The following is an 18,158-nucleotide window of genomic DNA, read 5'->3' on the forward strand; positions in this document are numbered from 1 at the left end:
ACCTTAGTGGGCATAGAGCCGCACTTATATATCGTTTAAGGAACGTTTAACGGCAAAATATTATAAATAGACACTAAACCTATGGTAACTTTCATCTTAAGATGGCGAATTAAAAAGTAGAAATCAAAATATCCATATATTAAACAAAATGTTCTTACTTTCGACACGTTCTCAAATAGTTTTGGAATGTTTATTTTTATATGATATCCTCAATATAGTCTAAGTTAATGAACGAGATAAAACATTCCTCAATTTATTTATGTATATCAATGAAAGATAGAATACTCTCTAGTACTTTACTTTTAAAACAATTTGTACTCATTAGATATATTCGCATAGGTATACCTATATGTATATTATACATGCGTTTTATTCCTACCGCAGCTACGAAGCTACGAACTTCTGTAGCCTTTTCAAAGCAATATTCTACTAAGTCGTATATTTAAACTTTTCTTCCAAAGAGCTGTTGTGAAGTTATCTGTATTATCATACTCTGAAACACCTTATTTATACCAACGCATATTTTATCTGAATTAAGTATTGGTTTTTATATTATAAGGTCTATTTTTATATGTAATAATATATATTTAATTCTTAAACAAGGCTTTAGATTGGGGCGATGCGAATCTAGTCCAATTTGACACCAACAAACTTGTAAAAAGAGTGCTTTTGGATTCAGTCCAACCTTCCGGAGTGTTTCTTTGGAAATAGCTGACCGTCTTGTGTTGTTTGGCGTTACCCTGTCGGCCGATCTCAGCTTTGGACGTTTTATACACCCTAAAGTCCAGGGGGTAAGCAAAAAAAATGGTTTTTCACACTGGAACAGCTTTTTAATCTTCATCAAGCTCAAGTCCGTTCCTGGGAAATACTGTGGAAATAATCAATCATCAATCTTGAATCTCAACTCTTAAATCTTGACCATCGCCGCGCTGCACGCTTCTGAAAGGAGTGGAACTCCTTGCCCCCTTCCATCTCTCACAGTTTGATATAGATTCAGCTTAGCTGCGTCTCCTGGACAGGTGTGCCCTCAAATAGGCTGCATCTCACTTACATTAGGTGGGATTGTAGCCAAACGTCCAGTTCTATATAAAATTAAAAGACATTCAAATTCCCAATTGATGCACATTAGGATATCATTAGCGTTAGAAACGAATTCACTTGAACCACATTTCTCAGTCTCCAAACATTATCTAAATACAAAGCCTTTCTACCAAAAACTACAGTATACGTAAATACTACATGTTACTTCTATGAATACAATGCCGTCAATAAACATTATAAATTTCGCGAAAAACGCGTTGACACTTATACAATAAATTATTCACGCTTTCGTAAGTTTCAATGCATTTGCTTACAATTTACATGATTTATTCATGAAACTATTAATTATTGGAATCGAACTGAGCGGTGCAATTAACTGGCCTAAAGCCTGCCATAGTTCACTAAAGTCCATATTCAACGGTTTAATATGAATTTTAAACACGAAAGCTATAACTATAAATAGCGTCAGTGGCTTTGCAGCTTACAAATGGGATTAAAATTTAGTTTGAAACATCGTATGTCGTTTTACAACGTTAAACGTCAAATAATTGCCTTACTGGAATGTTAGTGGTTAGTGGTTAATACAGTCCATTTTTCAGTGAACTTAAAATGGAGTTAAAAGTTTTAAAGATAAATAGTTTCACTATCGGAATATTATATTATTAATGCGTCAGTATTTTAATAATAAACACAGTAGTTCTGTGGATATCCACACTTAGACGCTCATTTGGTCTGTTTTACTACACTTAATACAACTTCATTTTTGAATATAGTTTAAGAAGTAATAGACCGTGTTTTGTTTCCTTATGAAAGCCTTTGCTTGAATATAATATGATGATATATAACACTATATGTGACTGAATAACTTGTACCTAATACTGATTTTTAAAAGTTCTAAAAATATTTTATAAGTTTATAACGAGCTTACGAGATTCACTTGAGAGGCTCTCATATTATTTTTACAGTCACGAAAGCTTCAAAAGATGAAAACCAAAATATAGCTTAAAGGAAATTGAATGACCACATCCTCTTGCGAAAAATCTTTTCGTATTTTTCATGTGAAATGTGTTAATGGAAGAAAAGTTATTTTAAAAATGCTGCCAAAATTACCAACAGATGTAGATTATCATGGCAAATAGTGCGTGTGTGATGTAACCTGTCAAATATCTAAATTATCTGTCTTTGATTCAAAAAAATATCCATTGACGTTAACATGATCATTAAAAGATATTTATACAACTATCCTTTGATTGTACTAATATAAAGAAATACATTACTTTATTCTAATATAATCTTACAATTGAATTAAAGTAGAAGTGAAATAAATTTGCCAATGTATGTGATGTGATATGTATATGCTTAGCACGTCTGTGTCATTTTGTAAATAAATAAGAATGTAAAACGAAAGACAAGGTGATGGTTTGTTTGACTGTAATTGGTCAAATGGAATGATGGTCTAGAGACGCTGTTGACCAATTACAATCAAACGAAATGCGCCATTTTATTTATATTCTATATAATAATAATAATAATCGTTTATTTGCCAAAATAGTGGTGAAGTGGTTAGATCGATCAATTACAAATATCCGCACAATCAGCCATATATAAATAGGCATGCAAATGTCATATAAATAGTTACAATGTCTTATTAAGAATAAAAAATTATGTCAAAGTTAAATTATTTACAATCGGTGTCAAATCTATGCTCCAAATATAATCATGGGTCCCCGTCCATGATCACTATTAGTTTTAAAACTCTGCCTTCGTCCTATCGTATAAAAATACGGTAAATACAAACTCAGTTAATAGTTTAAAGTAATTCACTTACGAAGTTCAGCTAATTGGGTAAAAGCAAGTTTAATGCCGTGTAATATATATACTACGGTGAAAATATAAATAATTCTGAGATAAAGTCTCGCGAACTCATTCGAGACCCAGTACTTAATGAAGGAAATTTCTTTATACTTTCTAAGTTAGATTTTTTGCGTTGCGCTGCGGAGCGCTTGAAAAATTGTACATAAGAATATTATTAGGTATAGATTTTCACAAACATGGAACTAGAAACAATTTTTATATAATTTTTTATTTATATTTTATTTCGTACGGTACATACTATATTGACACTATATTGAGTCAAACACTCCTTGTGTGGCCTACTCACCATGCGCATGAAACGTTACATTTTTTCTACCCATATCTTTATTGTTTTATAGTAAAAAGGGAGGGTAGATATGCAATAGCTATGATAAACTATGAAAATAAACATTTCCAAAATATATAGTAGTACTAGTACCAGTACAGATAGTTAGTGAAAACTTTAAAAGTTACATGGGTTCAAACTACACACACCAAATCCCTGTTTAATTAGCAGCAAAGATAGAAAGGCCTCTTTAATCAAATGATGGTTAATTACACACGTCACGCTAGAGGACTTGACACAAACATCAATCGTTTTCGAATACTTAGCGTTATCGATAATTACAAAACGATTAAAAACTATACCTATGAAAAACATTATCTAGTTATCAGTTGTTATTACATTACAAAAAATTGAATATCGAATCGCCATCGTGACTCGGTTTTGGATATATTGTAAACTAAATGTAAAAAATTGTGTTTTTTTTTTGTTTTACTGACCCTATCGCCGTTCCATAGAGTCTTATATATTTAAAATGTTGAAAATTTCAAACCTATTACGATGACCATCAATGCTAAACAGATTATTACGTTAAAACAGTACTCAAGGTTTAATTTCTGATTTTAATTAAACCAACTAGATTAAAGAAATAATGTTTGTGCATTTCAACTTAGTAACTACTAAGTTATTCTAATTTGCCTACAAATGTAATCCGTAACTGCCAAACAGGTACAGGTTTATTTATTAAGCCGCACCAACAAGGCCACACTTAAGTAGAAAATAAAGAAGTTGCATAATGTGTGTGAGGCGTCCATAGGTAGAACTTGCACAAACACAATGCTTACTATCTATATAGGTAAGGTTTTAACTCCATTAAATGTTTTGTGTTACAGGAAAAACTTAAATTACAAATTTAATGTTGGTGTATTGTTTTTTTCTGAAATAAAATTATTGTTAGTTTTAACTAAGAAACAGTTTTTTCGTCAGGGTGCACTTTGGTGGTGCCTCCTCTAGTGCTTTCTAACTTATATATTGAACTAACCATCGCCATCACTTCCGTAAATTATTCCCCGAACTCTTTGATTTTCCTCCTCATTTTCATTCAACAAAACTACAATTACCCTCGTCCACTTTTACAGGTTATTATTAATTTTGTCTATCATTTTTTTTACAGGTGTAATGTACGGGTATAAAGGTCTCGTGCTTGTGTTCGGGTTGTTCCTGGCATATGAGACACGTTCAGTCAAAGTGCGGTCCATCAACGACTCCCGATATGTAGGCATGAGTATCTACAATGTGGTGGTACTTTGCCTCATCACCGCACCAGTCACTTTGGTGATAGCAAGCCAACAGGACGCAGCCTTTGCATTCGTCTCCCTCGCGATTGTTTTTTGCTGCTTCCTCAGTATGGCGCTTATTTTTATACCCAAGGTACGTTTTAGACGGTAAAATTTATTTTACATTTTCATAATTTTCTACTGTCATGGCTTGATTCATGGTAAAACAGTAATTGTTGCGGAGAACAATAGAAAACCATACTGGCCTAAGAATTAAAAAATAAAATACAGAAGTATGTCTGTCCCATCTGCATTGTTATATTTTTGTCTCTAAAACAGACTTACATCTTAGCTAACATTACAAACCACAGACAACAGTAAAATATAAACAAAATATTTATTCCTATTTTTATTTTTTATAATTATTCTCAGCATATTTGAACTATTTTACTCATATAGAGATATATAAATGGCATTAATCTTAACTAATCAAAATAAATATTTTCACATAGTTTAATTTTTAGACGTTTTTCATAAGTCAAAAGAATATGTTGTAATGTTACGTGCTAATGTTCAACATCCATATAATTCTGAATATTACATGGTACTCATCAGAAAATTTTACTCAATAATTTCGACCACATTATTTACAATAACAAGCAAACTGGTCGTATCCCCAATGAATCCTACAATGCAAATAACTAAATCGTGTAACGTAATTGGCACGAAAATTGTCGAAACACTTATGTTTAGTGCATTTTTTTATTTTTCTCAAAAGTCTCTGCAAATCAATATATCTTAGACTATATGTTGATTTAATATTCACTATAAATTCTTATCAATAATCACTTATCAAGTGCTCTTAGTGTGTTAAATTCCTCAGTTGAATTACGGTATCGAGTAGATGTTAGTCAAAGTAATTTTTAGAAATCTAAATGTCTTCGCTCTCATTTATAAACGGCTATAAAACTAATACTCATAACAAAAACTAATCTTATAGCTATAGAATCCCGTTTTAAGTCGAACTAGAGCAGCAACTAATTACACATAATATTGAAGTAAACTTAGTAACCATCCTTCCGCTGCTTCCAAACAATTTCAACACTATACCTATTGTATTTTATGCCATACGTAAACTTAAATACTCAGCCGTATTCAGAACAAAAGCGTTTAGCTGCTACAATATTTACAATAATCCTAGAGCGTTGGATTTCATAAAAATAGGAATAATTTAACCAAACCTGCACTGAGTTGAAAAAGTTACGCTACGAAAAATCCGAATAAACTTTATTCGCTTTTCATCGGTAATTTTTTGTGCTTAATGAAACGCAAACTTCGTTCAATGTAATCAGATACAATTTGTGTCCATATTAATTATTCTCTTAATAACTTAATTAGCTGGCTTTGTTAACGGTTCAATTTATAATATGGACTTCCGAAATTATAATTGTAATTTTATATAAGGTTTCGCAATTTCAAGTCTGACTCGAAAACATTTCCGCTGCATTTATTTTGAAATAGATTTGTTTAAAATAGAAATATAAAGAATCCATAAACGGAAACAAGATTTCACATTTTCTGTAAGTGATCGTGTTAATAATCACCGTTTATCCGCGTAGGTACTATATTTATATAATTGTAGTATGATAGTTACACTTTGATGTTGTGTATCCGTCCTTTTAGGGTAACATTCAATCGAAGCTGAGCATTACGAATGATTTACGAATATCAAGAGCTTGTTAAATTTATCATACAAAGGTGGAAGTGTCGTAATTCCCGGTAATACTCTACTCGGAATCTTACCCCTAGAGCTAAAACCCTAACAGCAAGAGTTGAAAGAGTCACGCTTCGTAAGGCGCCCTTGGTTAAACAGCACTTGTCTAGCCTCTGATTCGGGTTGAATGTTTAAAGGGCAACACTAAAGTTAATTCTAAATATATATACCCAAATAAACTTGAACTCAACGCTCCCCGATGTGTATCGTAAATGGAACACATCGTTTTGTTAATCGTATCGAAAAAGCTTTGTTCTACTCCGTTTCACAAGATGTTAGCTTTAAGATAACGCGTTTCCACTCGCTTCACACATTTTGTCTCACAATGAGACTAATCATGCTTTAACGGCAATTCCTCGGCTACAATTGCAATGGTTTATATAACAATAACGCTATATTTTCCACAAAATACAGAAATAAAATTTCATTATTTACATTTTGAGCATTTTTAGTCCTTACAACCTTTGTCAGTTACTGTCAATACCACCATTTCCTTATGTCATTACAAAATCTATAGTAAAGTATTAGTATAGACTGGTTAAGGGCGGATGCAGGGTCCAAGGGGCCTGGACAGGGTCCCGCTGTGTCACAAATTTTCAATTTTGATTGTTACGGGTTTGTAGGATAACTTTCATTTTACTGTTACACTGTAAACTAATTTAGACCGGAGTAACCCCTTGACGTGATCCGCCCTTAAGTCAGGTGTCATACTGTCGCTTCATACTTGCTTTTAATTTTACGTTCTATCTCGTGAAATATAAAAACTTATTAGCTGTACTGGAGATAAAAACGGAGGAGTAACCTACATAACAAATAAACTCAATTGTAAACTGCAAAATGATGGCCTTCTGAGCATTAAAAACATTTATTATTAATGCGAATTCAATCTTATGCCGGAGTTTTATCTCTAAAACACGAGATTAATTGTAACATTTACGAGAAGACAATAAGCTCACAAATAAAAGTTACGCTAGCCGATTTGAATTTCGAGATTACGTATTTTGGCATAACTCTGAGTTTCCAAAAACTAAGACCGACACAGTGACACGCTTATAACCACTCTCAGCTACACTCTCAAATATATACCCATTAAAATACTCATACATTCACGCATACATTATTTTTTTATATTTTATATGCATCTTTTCATCGCATACATAAGGTCTAATAAGACTTGCGTTTGATTCATTTTAATACGAAAACTTTATTTAAAAAAATTTAGACATGCCCCATGTACCACGGAATTAATGTAATATAGTTACCCCTCTGGGGTTTCCTAGCGTGGGGGCAAGCGATAGAGGAATTTTGTGACAACCATATTTCTGTCATGAATAAAGTTTTTATTATTAAATAAAATTATTAGTTCATCGAAGCTATAAATGTTAAAAGCGTAATCAAAAATGAATTTAAAAATCATTTTCTTACATTCAGGCTATAAGGAAGTAATTTTTACGACGTCACCAGTCACCACCAGTAATGACTAAATAACAAGGCCCAAATTATTTAAAGCTTAGCGTCTATTGTTTAATAATTAAGATTGATCGCTTTTATTTGAAACTTCATTAATTACACTTATTGAAAACTCGTTGAAAAAGTTCTTTGATAGTTAATATGGTGTTTTATTTAATTTTTGATTCATACAATTTTTGATAACAGTTGGTTTTAATTAATTACAATTTATACATTACGATATTTATACAATCATATTATTGTAATTTATTGTTTAACAATTTTGTAAAACTTTATTATTCTATACTCTTACCTTTATAAGATGTTGTAGAAGATGATATATATGTATCTTATGATAGGTATAGCTCCATATGTGTCTTTATAACACAAACAAAGAGTAAGAATTAGATGTATGTTTTTATCAACTATCACATCGTGTATTGGTTAACATTTATTGATTACCTAATAACTTCAGTAAGTGCCAAAGTTAATTTTATTAAGCAATACCTTTTTCGGATTTGTTATGAGATCGTGGAAAAGTTATGGTATGTACCTGAGGGTGTGCTCCTGATGCAGGTTATTTAGCATTATATGATATTCTTCGTACTCCTCATAAGCATATATCGCGATAGCTTCATTCAGTTCATTTATACCAGTTATATTTTCTAGTGACATAAATATAATTCTATTGTTATGAAAAATTCAAATGTAATCCATCATAGTTTGGATACTGCAGCTTATCTAACATGTAAGACCCGAGTGGTTATTCAGAATCTTCTTTGCGCTAGTCCATCAAATTAGTATCGATTCTGGATGTTGCACTACATAAAAGCACTTTGCATTGTTTATTTAAGTCATAAACCTACATATCCAATCTCACCGAGCGCTGAAAATAGAAAATAATATTTCTGTAAACTCTTTTACAGTATTTTTATATTATCTTTTAGAATTGAAGTACGAAGAATATCTAGATTAAAGCAATTTTTGATTCTGATTGTTGATATATGAATGAAATAGTGAAAGAAGGCTTGTAAATATTCCAACTGTCATAAGGCATGGCTATTGGAATAAAAACAAACAATGTATGTAATTTTTTAGGGTTTTTTAACATTCTGAGTGCTTAATCTTAAATTTACGCTGAGTTACATTGCGGTTTAGAGATTCGCCGTTTTGGTAAATGCATCATGTCGTGTGTCTTTGTATGGACTAGAGAAGCTGATGGCCATCCTTTAAAATATTAAAACATTAAAATAAAATATGTTTATTATGGAATATAAGATACAGGTATCACTTATTCCACGTCATTATTTTTGTATCGCATCTCATCGGCAAACATTCATAGACTATGTCCATAATCCAAAATTTCTATTTATAGGTTATAGAAGTAATTAGGCATCCTACAGAGCGGGCTGAAAGTAGTCGAGGTTCCGGGTCAGGATCTGCACCGGCTGATGAAGAACGCTATAGGGAACTGGTTAAAGAAAATGAAGAACTACAGAAACTTATCGCTCAGGTCAGTAAAATAATATTTAAACTTGGAATTAAATGATCAAATATCGGGCAAAGCTACGTCAAAAAAGGATATTTTTTGTGGACTACTGAGAGATTCTACATTCAAAATAATGAATACGTAAAAACAAATGATCGGAAATTTAGAAATAAAGAATAACTTTATTCCCATAGTTGCTTATATTTTACTTAACATTTTCCAACTGACGTACTTCAATACTCGTTCTACGAACTTTAAAAAGTATGCAGACTTGAGACTACAAAGTTCATCGATTTAAAATTAGATGCAAGACGATCCTTTGTCGATATCGTTACCACAAAGTAAATAGATCTTGAATGAAACACTTTTAATCTGGAGACGCTACAATTTAAGTTTTATACCCTTGTGCATTTTTCGCTATCTCCAACTAGAATTAAAACTAACCGAGAGCTAACAATGTTCAACTTTTAAGTTTTCTTGGATGTGTAAGAATTTCGATTCCTACTTCTCAACTCTTACTTCGAAATATTTATGAACGCTATAACTTTCTTAGTTTTGAAGCTTTATGAAACTTTTAATCCAATTTCAATTAACGTTCATATATTCAATAAAATAATTTAATATAATATACTAATTTTCTTGAATTCGTCTTTTGAGTTCCGATAAATACAATATAACCATCAAAATCGTTTTAATCTTGCTTCTTTTTGAATTATATGTTCTAAAGAGCCTATTATAATTATAACCAATGGTTGAATAGAACAGAATCTACTCCATTATCATAGCTGCCATGAATCTATTCCTTCTGCCTTGATCTTCCAGGCTTAACCTTGAACCTTTGTTTAATGAGTTCCACAACGTTAGCGTCGTTAATGATCACATTATTAAGTCTATACTGAACCTGGCAAAGCAATGCGCGTTATCTGATATGTCTGTGTTTAAGCAAAATCGTCTAAAAATATAACGCATATATATACTGTTATAATTTATAAAACTTAACTCTGAAATCAAATTTTAAAAAACCACTTTGTTTAATGAAACCGGGCTGATTGCAAGATTAAAAAGGTAAATGATATACAATTTCACGCTTTTGGGCAAAAGCCAACATGTTAATCCTATTAAATATTGCTGTTATTGCGTAATTTTAATTAAAATGCGCAAGTGTTTGAGAAAGAATATGCTTCAAGTATTACTATTTACACTGAGTAGGCATTGAATTAACCAGCGTTATTGATGGTTCCAGATAACTTCTGGTAGTCATTTATTAAAGATTGGCCGCCAGTCTTGTTGTTCTGTGGCAGATGCAGAAACTCTAGAAGATTTTTTTTTATAAAAACGAACGAACGAGCAGGAGGCTCATCTGATGTTAAGTGATACCGCCGCCTATGGACACTCTCAATGCCAGAGGGCTCGTGAGTGTGTTGCCGGCCTTTAAATAGATAGAATAGATGACTCAATGTTGACTATAGTAACAAGTTTAAATTTGCTTGTCTTATTCCTGTTAGGTACGGCCGTGTTCACATATACACAAGTCGTAACAGTGTTCTTGCTACTCTTTAACCTTTTTGTAAATATTTGCGCAGAAAAATATAAGGACTGTCGACAACTGTTTCTATTTAAAATACCCTTTGTGCCCAAGTTAATTTGTAATTTCTATGAATTATATTTATTTATACGTGGGCAACACTGAAAATGTTTAGACCTGGCCAGTTAGAAACATTGCTAATGAAAACTTTTTTAAATTTCAATTTTAGAACTATTTGACAACCTTATGTAGTATATTGCATTTCTTTGTCATTTGTTTGAATTGGCAAATCTAAAACTCTTCTTACACGTGAAAATGAACCTAACGCGAATTAATACTAGTACTACTATTTACAATTGGTTTGGCTTTGTACCACATGGATTCCCCATACTTTAACCGACGACCAGAAACACCTTCGCATGCACTGGTACCACCAAATGTTAGATAAGTTCAACGGCGGTGACTCAAACGCTGTATTTGACATCGTCACAGGTGATGAAAGCTGGATATATTGCTAGCAGCTCAGTGGGTGTTTCCTTTCGAGGATCGGCCAAGTAAAGTAAAGAAAGGACGAAGACAAGGAAAAAAGATGATTGCATCATTCTTTGGTCGGAAAGGTCATTTCAAGACAGTTGTGCTAGAAGATGAAAGGACAGTTACTGCAGACTGGTATGTCAATCTCTGTTTGCCAGTTGTCTTGAAAATATTTGACAGCAACGCCCTCGAAACAGGATCCTCCTTCACCACGACAATGCTTCAGCGCACTCCGCATAACGGACTGTTGAATATTTGACTATGGCAGGTGTCGAGATAATGAGTCATCCACCATACAGTCCTGACCTGGCACCCTGCGACCCATTTATTCCCAAGAACTAAAAATAAAATTCGAGGTATTCGCTTTACGAGCCCTGAAGATGCGGTGAAAGCTTACGAAAATGCCATAGAAGAGACCCCTAAGGAAGAATGGGCCCACTGTTTCTCTCAGTGGTTCCATCGAATGCGACGATATGTAGAGAGGAACTGAGATTACTGCGAAAAACAATAAAAGTATTAGCAACTTTCTACATTAAGCCGTTTTTCTTTTTCTTAACATTTTCAGTGTTACCTAGGTATGGTTGTTAGGGTTAAAAAGTAAATATTTTCTTTAATAGATTTGCTTGTTACGTTTTTGCTTAAATCCAAAACTGGTTAAATATCTTGTAAATGAAGGTTCTTATTTAGGAAATTTTTATTGTATAGTTATTGCTCGCGTATAAAAAATATCTAAGCGAACATAAAACTGTTTTATACATTATATAAACGCTCCTCTTAAATTTTTCTATTTATGAAATCCTTTGAAATCGCTTGCTTAAAGATCTAAAACCAGAACCAGCTTAGTTTTATTTTATGAAAAGACATATGACATTATACTAATATAACCATGGACCAATACGCCACAATCAAATATTAAATGAAAATATATTATTTACAATATACAAGGCCAACATAAATCCAATTCAATTTCCGTTTCCGTATCAGTTTGGTGATCCCTTCGCGGCTAAATATTATTTAAGTCAGTTACGAGGGAAATAACATTTTCTCGTTCCATTTTCCTTTACACATCGCGATATTTGACATTAATATTAATTTAATATACGAAAAATTTATCTGAAGACAGTTATTAAAGGCCTTAAGACAGTTATTTGTTTATAAATAAACATTTACATAAAACATTTAATTGTATAATTTCTCTTATAATTTCAAACACGTAGTAAAATTGAGTAACACTACTTTAAACTTTCATGTATTGTTAATATATCTTAATACATTATTTAACAATTCAAACTAATTAAATACTTTGAATTGAAAGTTAAAGTTATATAGGTTAAGAAAATTGTAAATTGTGTATATTTGATTGTTATATTGTATATTAGTTCGACATTGGATAAACTATATCTACTCTATGTTCCACTACACTATTGTAAACTTCTTGATTTTACTTTATGTATACAGTATTAATGCTTTGGAAATTATATGAAACTGATCAATAACTTATATTAAGAGAAGTTATCGCCCCATACGTTATTGGTTAAAGGTAATGAGATAATTATAATCTCAAACTTACTCTTGTTGAGAGTATGTGTTATATTATCTAATGATGTCTGTTGAACATGGAAAGACAAAACAACAAATTCTTATATTGAGTCTGTAAATCCAAAAAATCTTTTCATAAGTGGACGATTTAATTATATTTTTTTAATTAATTTTACCAAAGTCGTCTTCCGTCACAACCTACGGCTAACTACTACGCCACGGCAGTTTTAACATTTGAATACAGCCTTTATAAGTATAGAAATGATTACGTTTATAATTTTAGAAATTGCGCGTTGCTATTTTGGTAATTACAAAATGATTTTTATAAACCTTTGTAAAAATTGATGTAAATTAGGATGTGTGGAATAAAAATGTTAATTATTTTCTATGTTATATTGAATTCCCTTTCCTATTTCAAATAAAAAAACAACCCAGTTTTACATTCGAGCCGAGGTTACTTCACAAGAAACAATGGTTCGCATTTAAAAACTTTCCTCGAATTTTACACAGAAGTTGAATCAGTTGCCCAGCGTTGCGTATCTTTTCTTTTATTTGAAAATTATTAAGCTATTATTTATGTATGGGAGGATAATAGGAGTAGCTTCATTCAGAGTCCCAAATTTCTGTTTCATTTGCATATTTTTATTTGTAAAGTGGGTCAAATTACTCTTCCATAGGATAGCTAGTAACCGTGTCTAACACGTAAATTCTTTAAGTTTGTTAAATCATGTCTGAATTTCACTATTAAATAGTAAAGATTTCGTTTGACACGATTTTTTCGAGTGTAACTATACCTTTAATACTCGTTCTTCTTTGATATAAGAAACAACTATTCAACAAAAATATAAATAGACTCTCATGCAACATATAAGTCATATCATAAAAGTAGTAAGACTTACAACACAGTTTTTTTCCTATTTCTACACACATACACAGCGTTATAGTTAAATACTAATCAGGATTTTGCTGTTTGAGTAGTATAGTTAATAATCTAACCTAAGTTACTTAATCTATATTGAACCAAAAACTAACCTATAGACTAGTGCAATAATAGTTTTAAACTAACGATTAACTTACAGAAAGAAGAACGGATCCGAGTTTTAAAACAGAAGTTGGCTGAACGGGAAGCGGCTGTAGCTGATGGCGTAACCCAAGGTACGATTGTAGCCGACTTGGTGACTGCCACCTCAGACTACGGCACCTCCACTAACTACACACGCTCATCCCGCGCCTCTGTATCCGATCTAGACTTCTCTGAGAGCTATCTGTAACTGATTATTAGTTCAAGCAGCTTATATCTTGTGAAATAGTCACGATACAAGAATAATAAAAATAAATCCTCCAATCCTGTCGTTCCCATTATCAAGCTCTCTAAAAACAAACACACTATGGCTTTACACAAAACTATTTCAAAGTTAGTATAAATAGAGTTAATATTGTATAACAATGCAGACTTCTATAACGAGTCTAACCCCTTATTCAAAACGAAATCATTCTATTTGCACTATTTTAAATAAAGCAATCTTTCGTCTCTATCTGCCAAATTGTGTTTCACTGGCATGAAAAGAGACAAATGATTACTTCAGATAGAACGGTTCAATTTGTTACGATTATGGGGTTACTATTACCCTTATATAATGTATAGTCTGTCGTTTCGTGTTAATAAATTAATAATATATGTTGAAAAACTAAAGCTTACCGTGAAAAAAGTCTTCCTATCTACATCACAAATCTCTCACTTTTTTACTTAACACCTTATATTAAGTACAGATTGTAGCAGGTATGACATAGTTTCGATATAAGTGTAGGCTAATATAACTTTTAACTTGCCCTCGATATATAAGGTATATCATTTTTCTACTGCATGACAAATATATATATATACTTTAATTTCCTATTCTATATAAGATTCAACGTAAGATTTAAACGGAGATCAGTATATGCTTCAAATTGAATTTATTTTAACATAACTTTTTATATTCCAAAATATTGAGGATCCATGTTTAACGCTCGCCAATTTCTTTACTTCCTCACAACCTTCGTGTTCCATCTTGGTGTTACCATTTTTTATGTATAAAACTCGAGTCTAACACAGACTTCTTCCGAGATATCATCCCTGACTATATAACAAAACAAGTTACGTTTTCACATATTTTTTCTTATAAAATGCTAAAAACAACACTGTAACTAATATGTGTTCACGAAGTTTTAAAAAAAATAACTTGTTTCTTCCTTTCATTAATAACCCTTCACTTATAATCTCGTCACAATTTTCTCTTTTTACTCAATTAGATGCATGTCTCATTTATAAAATTAGTACGTCCTACTTAATTATAAAATAACGAAGAAAACACTTCACAACGACTACACAATATAATCTATTTAAAGCGATAATGTTATACTAAGCACTTTATAACACTTTACTTGGCACATATTTAATATTTAGAGGTTAAATTCATTGTATATCAATTTATGTAAACTGTTATGTATTTGTAGATGTATAAATAGGTTAAAACATTTTCTTTGTATTCGTTCATTTTTATTTCATTCGTGCAGTCAAATCTCGTTATAGCAATAAATTAAAATGTATATATTCTTAATTTAATTAAATACAAATTGGTAAATAATTGGTTATGTTTTTTTCAAAATTGATTCAAATAATGAGGAGAAAAAGATCATTAAGCGGCAAAATCTGAGAATGGATCGTAAGTATTGTTTGTGTTGAGTGTAGCCCTGTGTTGTATTGAAATGCATGAACCCTTCAAATGCACTACCCGTAATCCATAGATAGCATTAAATTCTTCGCACATAAAAATCCTAATATAAAAACTTTTTGCACATTAAAAATAAAAAAATGGAATATAGAAACAAGTTGGCAACATGGCCATAAAAAGGTTCTATAGGTAGTATATACTGCATTCACCGTTAACTATTTAAACGGATACTTGTAAATACCCTTATGCTTACAACTCTTGATGAACTGGCAACGATCCAGAAAAACTATCGCTGAATAGCACTATTATGCAAAGAAAAAATATTTACGATACGTCTAAGAGCACCAAAGGTTGCAATTTCCTTCACAGTGTCATAACTTAATTGTTTTGATGAAAATTTTTTCGAGTTCGAGCACACGCTGTTCTTTGATCACACATTTTTTTAAACCACTATAATGACACAAACAAGTACTTTTGATCTGATCTTAAACAATAAATACTTTTTAATAAAACTGTTTTACATACGTGAAGCTTAAAATAGGCTCTGTAACGAGATTTCCTTGCATGAATGTTCAATCTTGATATAATCTCGACTTACTGCTTTTAGAAGATCATTTTCTATTTATTTTCTAGGTAATTTCTTAGTAGAAAACGGATCTTCGTGCTTTTAAAATTTGTTATCTTTTCATATCATACATAAAGATTAATGTTCTTTTTCTCTCTCAACAGATGTTCAAGACGAACACATCTGAACTCCAACTTCAATAGTTTCGACGTTTTTAAATTGTATATTATGTCTTTATAAAACTTTAAATAATCATAACGAACAAAGTGTTCTTATACTAATAGACGACTGGGCTTAAGATAATCCAAATAAAAAATTAGCATAATATTCGCAACAAAGGTATGCACTAGAGGATAAATGTTATCGGAAATACGGGCAAGTTTTAGCAACGATTTTCACAGCGTGGAACTAGTTTGGGTAAGCATTTAAAATGATTAATTAGATAATTCTTTCTATATCTATAAAAACCATTGATTAACGGTAAGTCAAGGATACGCACAAATATCCAAAATTGTCAGCAATGTTAATGAACCATATCGATATTTTGCAATTTACTGACAAGTTTACAAGAACAGATAATTTTGGCCCAGTAATTGCGGCCATACGCCGAGTGAATACAGGCGTTTGTAAGTACACATACTAAACTAAACATAATGCTATCTTGTTAATTAACTGGTGATATGACAGAGACAACACTAGTTATTTTAGCGTAGTTTGTGTATAACATGCAGTCTTTGTATGCATGAGTAACTAATTAGTAGGGTAGATAATTATGAAGCATGACCCGTGACGTTCGTATTGGTTAAAAAAATAACGACTGTACATTTATGTTTAACACGCTATTACTTATATAGTCAAAGTATATATATATGTATTATAATGCCAGGAAATAAATAGATAAGATAAATTTTCTTGGTTACGAAATCATATTGATCGACTATATTTTACAACATATTCAGAAACATTTATGGTTCAGTGATATCAGATGCCAAAGGAATAACGAAACTAATATTAATAAGAATATTGAATTCTTTTAATAATTAGATAGATTAAGTGTCCTACGGATGAAATCATTTAGGTAAATGAAACTGTTAAAAGCACTGCCAATCACTAGTTACATTATTAGTATTGAGAATTAGCTGTAATACCTGTATCAAGTTTAAATTAATTTAACCATTAGATTAAATAATATAAAAATTAAATCTAGCTTTAAACGTGACTTTGTTGTATTATAAATCAATAATGTTTATTGGTCATAATTTAGGCTGAAAAAATCTGTTAAATAATTTCAATATCCAGACGTAATAACGCCCGTTAAATTATGACTAATTGTAGGATAATATCTAAAAACGATGCAACTCATGCAAAGTTAACTAATTGTAGAAATTTAAGGCCCAATTAGAAACAAAAATTACGTTTAATGACATAGTGCGAGTAGGTACTGTTAAATAACAAAAGTGATGAGTGGATCTAACTCAATTGTAATATGAAAATGTTAAGTTATTTATTAATGTTATGTTGTTATATTCTAGAGCTAGAGAAACGTTGTTTGAATTGAATACAGAGGTTTAAGCGGTTTGTGAAGCGTATCGAAGCAGGTACATCAAATTTAAGATATAATCAAACTTCTTTATTAAACTTTATTATTAATAATGTGTATTTGTATCGTGAACGCACAGCAAAACGCATCAAGGATTGTTAGGTTAGAAAAAAAAAAGTTAATTAAAAATGTCTGCGAACGTCGTACGTTTTACGTAGGTCTTCTTCAGGTTCTGGTTCTGATTTTTTATTCCATTTGAGTAAAAGCCAAACAATAAATAGGCAATTAAAACATTACCAAATGAAAAGTCTAAACGATTGTATTTATTGATTCGTGTCCAAGATTTGACTGCATTGAATATTTCTTATATGTTAAAACTTCAAATTTTATTGATAAATTATAGACAAACCATATGAAATATTTGAAAATTATATGTTTATTAAAATATAATTTTATTTATGAATTAGGATCGATTGTTATTAAAATATACGTAGTGTGTTATTTATTTGCAAAATGTCTTGACTCCCGTTGAATTATAGAATAAAAATATTGTAAATATTTCATAATTTTATTT

At 31.2% G+C, this 18,158-nt stretch overlaps 1 protein-coding gene across 2 annotated transcripts in view; it reads left to right on the plus strand.

Annotated features, from left to right (window-relative positions):
* Window positions 1-17,950, plus strand: part of LOC123707401 (gamma-aminobutyric acid type B receptor subunit 1) — a 106,422-nt gene extending 88,472 nt beyond the window's left edge. Inside the window, exons 13-16 of one of the 2 annotated variants that reach the window (XM_045657412.1) lie at window positions 4,353-4,609; window positions 9,054-9,191; window positions 13,845-13,920; window positions 16,209-17,950. In XM_045657412.1, the coding sequence (XP_045513368.1) occupies window positions 4,353-4,609; window positions 9,054-9,191; window positions 13,845-13,920; window positions 16,209-16,231 (494 nt within the window). In that variant the 3' untranslated portion in view covers window positions 16,232-17,950. Of the gene's footprint in view, window positions 1-4,352; window positions 4,610-9,053; window positions 9,192-13,844; window positions 15,269-16,208 lie in introns of those variants that run through there. The other variant, XM_045657411.1, reaches the window with a different exon arrangement.
* Window positions 17,951-18,158: the final 208 nt, after the last annotated feature.

This window comes from Pieris brassicae, chromosome 3 (assembly GCF_905147105.1).
Source record: "Pieris brassicae chromosome 3, ilPieBrab1.1, whole genome shotgun sequence".
Classification (NCBI taxonomy): Eukaryota; Metazoa; Arthropoda; class Insecta; order Lepidoptera; family Pieridae; genus Pieris; species Pieris brassicae.